At 30.4% G+C, this 5,845-nt stretch overlaps 1 protein-coding gene across 1 annotated transcript in view; it reads right to left on the minus strand.

The window, feature by feature from the left end:
- The window catches only part of LOC107641982 (phosphoenolpyruvate carboxylase 4), a 16,069-nt gene that overhangs the window by 6,837 nt on the left and 3,387 nt on the right, over positions 1 to 5,845 (minus strand). Inside the window, exons 2-9 of the mRNA XM_016345329.2 lie at positions 2,793 to 2,956; positions 2,505 to 2,616; positions 2,335 to 2,412; positions 2,166 to 2,234; positions 1,904 to 1,982; positions 1,714 to 1,790; positions 1,264 to 1,359; positions 575 to 713 (exon numbers count right to left, since the gene is read on the minus strand). Of these exons, the coding sequence (XP_016200815.1) occupies positions 575 to 713; positions 1,264 to 1,359; positions 1,714 to 1,790; positions 1,904 to 1,982; positions 2,166 to 2,234; positions 2,335 to 2,412; positions 2,505 to 2,616; positions 2,793 to 2,956 (814 nt within the window). The remainder of the gene's footprint in view (positions 1 to 574; positions 714 to 1,263; positions 1,360 to 1,713; positions 1,791 to 1,903; positions 1,983 to 2,165; positions 2,235 to 2,334; positions 2,413 to 2,504; positions 2,617 to 2,792; positions 2,957 to 5,845) is intronic.

Raw genomic sequence — 5,845 nt, forward strand, 5'->3', positions numbered from 1 at the left:
AATATCATTGTCTCGTTTGATGAAACCTTACAAAGCATCCTTATGAAACCATATATAGCAAACAAACATGTTCCGAAGCAATAAAAAATAACCTTATTTTGCATTCTTAATTACTGCTTATTTTATCTTGTATTTTTTAATTACTGTTTTCGTAATTCAATAATATTAGATGTAATAAATGTGTCATTATAGATATTACATATATAAAATTATAGATATTAAATTGAATAAGATAATTTTAAATTATTGTCTTCCTCGTATTGCCATAAAAAAAATTAGTTATTAGTCAAAAATGAATTTCATTACCCAAGTATTAATGTGTATGTCACAAGCTAAACTAGTGGGGCTTTAGGGATGGCAACTAAGGTTGTATGTAGTTCATATGATAATCTTACAAACTAAAGCTTTAACTCATTTTTACTAAAATTTATTGATTTCACTCTGCTAGTGTGTAATTAACGTGTATTACTTGACAAGCAACATTCAATGACACACATGATAATTAAAAGAAAGCTAACAAAAAAAATCATAAAGTAATTAGAAAGATGTAACCAAATGAATTCTACTGACAAACCTCCTACAATTTCACGAGCTAGTTTCAACAACTTATCACTGCACCTATTCATGGATAGCTCAAATCTCAAGCTATCCACTTCTTGTATATAGAGATCAATTGCCATCCATTTAGATAAAACTGAAACGTCCTTTGTTACCTACAACAACAAAGGAAAACCAATTATGTTACTGTTGTGTATGTCAAGGATTCTTAGATTAAAATTCAATTTCCAAGAGTAAAACGAGTATTCGACAAAGAAGAAAATAAACCAAATCTAATATCTAAGATAGAAAGATATGGTAATTTGATGATAATACTTGAATTACAAGCAACAAAATTCAACAACAAAACTAGAAAAGTATGTCTCATACCACTAGGATCAATAAAAGAACTAAATTTCAATCAATCCATTTCGCTGTTACGTATCAAAATAAAATAAAGAAACAGAATCTTAGTTAGGTTTTCAATTTCTTCTCAAATGTATTACAAAGCTCATTATTTTGACACCAAAAAAAGAGCGTACAAAATAAGCAAAGTTTCAAAAAAAACTACAACAACAAAATATTCAAAAAAATACTACCATACTAGTGGACTATGTAATTTTTGCTACATTTCTCTATGTTTAGTTATTAACTTATCCTTTCAAAAATAACAATCTTGCCAAAATATAAAATCAAATATTACAAATACAAGTACATGAAAACCACCTTTGCTGTCACATTTGGGTTTCCATCTCTGTCACCTCCCATCCAAGATCCAAATCTTATGGGAGTACATGTCAACGGAAGCGGTTTTCCTGTATGCTACAAGGAAGAATAAGTTGCATTGAGAATAATATACTAGTTACTGAGAGAAGTTTGGGAATATATATTTATATATAACCATTTATGTGCCGACTCTATCTAACGGTTTAAGTTTTTAGGAGAGATGATTCATAATATAGTATCATAGTTTCTATAATAAAAAGATTCCATAGTTCAATCCTTGTTACCTCATTCTTTTAAGTGATAATTATAGCACGAGGCAAGATGGGATTATACATATTGTCCATATTTCAAGCCTAAAAATGATTCTGTGCTTGAAGAGCATATATAACAATTCATGTGCATTTCTCTAATGCATTAAACTTTTGGAAGACATAGTTCATAACAATATACCTTCTTTAGAGCATTGCTAACTCGGCGTAAATAACGGGGAATAGCTTTCCAAAGTGATTGATGCACAATATTCAATCCTGGAGAGTTTAAAAATAAATCAAGGGGTTCTTCCACTTATATTAAAAGTTTAAAATATCAGGTGCAAGGTTATGAAATCTTTAGTATATAACATAGTACTCTATAAACTTACCAGCCCTAGCTTCGTCAACTGGTGTAGGCTTTTGGCGCCTAAGCTCATCTGTTTGCCAAATTGAAGTTATCTCTCTCACCTATCAAATTCATTATGATTTATGAAAATTGAAAAAAAAAATGTACAAAAGGAATAAAGTAAATATTACAATTAAGCCATAATTTACACCTTAAATACCATACTATGTTACTGTTTTCTTAATGATAACGATAACATGTTTTAATTTATTAGAGAGAAATTAAAGAAAGTCAAGAAATGGTACCAGATCTTCAATCACCATTTCTCGATCTTCAGTGCTAAGATCAAGTTGAGCATTATAGTCCAAAAGATGCTGCATAAAAAAGAAACATTAATTAGGGACAAAATGCTTGTGGTTTAAGGTAAACCTTCCATCGAATTTATCATGTCCTAAGAAGGTAAGAAAATCTCACAGCAATTTTAATGTGTTTGTATTGTAAAGTGCGACGATTAATTTGTGTAGGATGAGCTGTAAGAACGATTTCAACCTCCTGCGGCAAGAAAATCAATTTTAATTTTGAAGAAAGAAAAAAGAATCAGTTAGTGTATGTATTTCACAAATTTTATGAAGAACAAAAGAAACCTGCTTGCAAACTGTGTTATAAAGCTCATCTGGAGTAACTCCACCTTGCACCAATTGGTTAAAGATGTCATCACAAGATTTTGCAACAAGTGCTGTGTTTCCCTTACGAAGCCTGCACAAACATATCCATATGATTGAGGGAAGTACTTCACTCAATTCTTATTAGAGAAATGTTATATAAGCGATTGATTTTAACAACAACACATGACAGCTAATCCAAAAACAAGAGAGTGTCATAATACACATTTCTTTTGCTTTAATATTCTAAAAGGACACAAACAAAATCACCTGTGACGGGTCTCAGCTATACCCATCAAAGTAAGATAATGGCTTAATGCACGTGCAATGGTGAGAGCTTCGTCCAATGACAACTTGGACAACTTTGAAGCCAATTGTTTCTCTAGCAACTCTGCCATGTCCTCAATCCCTGCTTGTCTCATGTTACAACCACTCTAGCAAATAAGAACATACAACAAAAAAATTAAGAGCTATGTCCTCAATAATCTCCTATTTTTTACATACTAGAATTTTATCCTTGTTCTCTAAATACACAACAGCACATGGCAATGGACTTTTCATGAAGATATAAATAAATGTGTGTGATGACATCTAAACTAGTTGATTATGTGAAAGGTGCAATTGCAAACTGGACATCACACTCGACAAAAAACAAGTGTTATGGCATTAGATGAAACCACATCAACGAGAAACCGGTCACCTGATTAGTCTAGTATTGGCTAAAAACTAGATGCCTTAGCAACCAATAAAAAATTGGGTAAACTATTAGAATTGGTAGACGTTTATATGATTAACTATTTTTAAAAAATAATTTTCTTTCAACAAAAAAATATCTTAATTTCCCTAATATCTTAGTTTCACTAATTTAATAATTGATCTTCTTTTTAAAAAAACTAAAAAGATTCTTAGCATAATGAATTTATAATGAATTTACGGCTGGTCCATAGTCCATATTATATAAGGGTAGGTCTTTGGTGGCCAAAGTTATAGCGGTTAAAAGTGACTAAATTTTGACCGACTAATAAACACATGACATGTGGAGAGTTTGGTGGAAGTTGTTAGTTAGAGTGATGAGTCTATTGTTAGTGATTATTGCATGACAAAAAAGTAAATAAACTGGCCAAAATAATGTGTATATCATGTGGGCTTTTTTTTGAAGAAAAAAATTTGTTAGTATTTTTTGAGTAGTTAATTCTAAAACTGTAATGGTTGGGGCTTAGTGTGAAAACCTATTATAATGTTAGATTAATAAAAGATCATGAACTATAAGAGTAATCTAAAAGAAATAAGAACTAAATCATGTGGTTATATATAGGTTACTTTTTTCAAAAACAAAATTTATGGTTTAAATTTATATGTTTGTAAATATATGAAATTTTATTTGAGTTCCAGTCAAATACAAAATGTGAATTTCAGTTTTTATTAATTTGTATTCTATTTTTATCTTTTATTGTAATATGTAAGAGATAGTAGTGGTCTCGGCCATCCAAAAATTTTAAAGAACTATGTTATATTATTATATAAAATATTAGTAATGACTTATAGAATTATGTTCTGATAATTATATTGTGTATCTTAGATGTTATTTTTTGCAAAAAAATACTCAGTTTTTCGTTTAATTTTACATTCTTAAAAAAAAATTACCAAACTTATTTGCCAGCACTTAGTTGCAGAGGCAGAACTATATGAAATATTAGAGGGGGGCCAAAAATATTTACACAATAAAATAAGACTAAAATAAAAATTTTAAGGGTCTAAACTGAAATTTACATATAATTTATATGTAAAAAATTAAAATTAGGGGGCATTGCCCCCTTTCCTCCTACCTGGCTCCGTCCCTACTTAGTCGGTAATAATTTGTACTCATATTTATAGAGATTTTGTACACAATAAACATACACTTTACACATATGTTTATTAAAGTTTTGCACATACACATGAATCATTACTATTTGCACTCAAAAATTTTAGAGTTTAAACATATAAATTAATAAAATTTATCTGTTAAAAATAATTTAGTATTTATATTCACCAAAATATAAACAAAACTACTAAAAATTACTAATTTTCAAAAATTTCTCTTTTATTAATAATAATAATAATAATAACAAGAACAAAAATAATAATAACCATGATAATATCAACAATACTGTTTAATAGTTATTTTTATTCAAAAAAATTATTTTCTTATAAAATTTTAACATTTTATAAATTTATACTCTCATATAATTTATGCCACAAATACATTAATAGTAAGAATTCACATAAATATTACATAATTTAATTCTTTTTTTTTATTACTTTCATTATTAATAGTTCATGATCTTTTATTATTCTAACATTATAATAGATTTTCATACTAAAGCCCAACCATTAAAGTTTTGGAATTATCCACTTAAAAAATACTAACAGATTTTTTTTCTTTCAAAACAAAGGCCCACATAATTTTGGTCAGTCTATTTACTCTTTTGCCTTATTACTCACTAACAATAAGGCCTATCACTCTAGCTAACAACTTTTACCCAACTCTCCACATGTCATGTGTTCATTCGTCAGTCAAAATTTAGCCACTCTTAGTCACTATAACCTTGGCTACCAAAGAATTACCCTATATATAATATTCATTTGTTAACATAACCAAAATCAACGAGAGAAAACAAAGCAAAATAAGGAGAGCAGTGCTCTTAAATGATCACCATCCTTATTCCTTTGCAGATAGTTCATCTTTTGCATTTTTGGAATAACAATTCGTTATGCCATCTGTCCATAGTAGAAAATTTCTACATTTTGTGCATACATCTTCAATTCATTTTCTTTGATGATACAAGAGCCTCACACAGGGCTTTGCTGATTGTCTACCATCTCCTTTAATTTCTTGACAGCTACATTCCTATTCTTCCCTCCAATAATCCCCTCCTTCTCAACCATGCGAATAAAATATGGGAAAACCTTCGAGAAACATGAGGGAAACTTCACTACACGATTTCTACAAGGCCTCGATTAGAGATTCTCTGTTGTTTGCTCTCAAGTCTTTCTCGATAGTAATCCAACGAGAATGACTACTCCAAGGATGCATCAGCCTCCTCGATAACCATGACTTCCTAATTGACACCTCCTCCTCAAATATTTTCCACTGCACAACTCTTGTCGTGGTTGTGGTGGCTCGCCCAACTTCAACGTAGACCGCGGCAACGCTAATGAGCTAGGAGTACTATAGCAAGCAGTAAGCACGGTTAAGCCACTAGTCACCCTGGCCGACTACCGTTACTTCCACGGCTGCCACGATACAGCCTCCACAACTATCAACTATGCATCCGCCGACG

The sequence above is a fragment of the Arachis ipaensis genome, chromosome B05, assembly GCF_000816755.2.
Source record: "Arachis ipaensis cultivar K30076 chromosome B05, Araip1.1, whole genome shotgun sequence".
In the NCBI taxonomy this organism is placed as follows: Eukaryota; Viridiplantae; Streptophyta; class Magnoliopsida; order Fabales; family Fabaceae; genus Arachis; species Arachis ipaensis.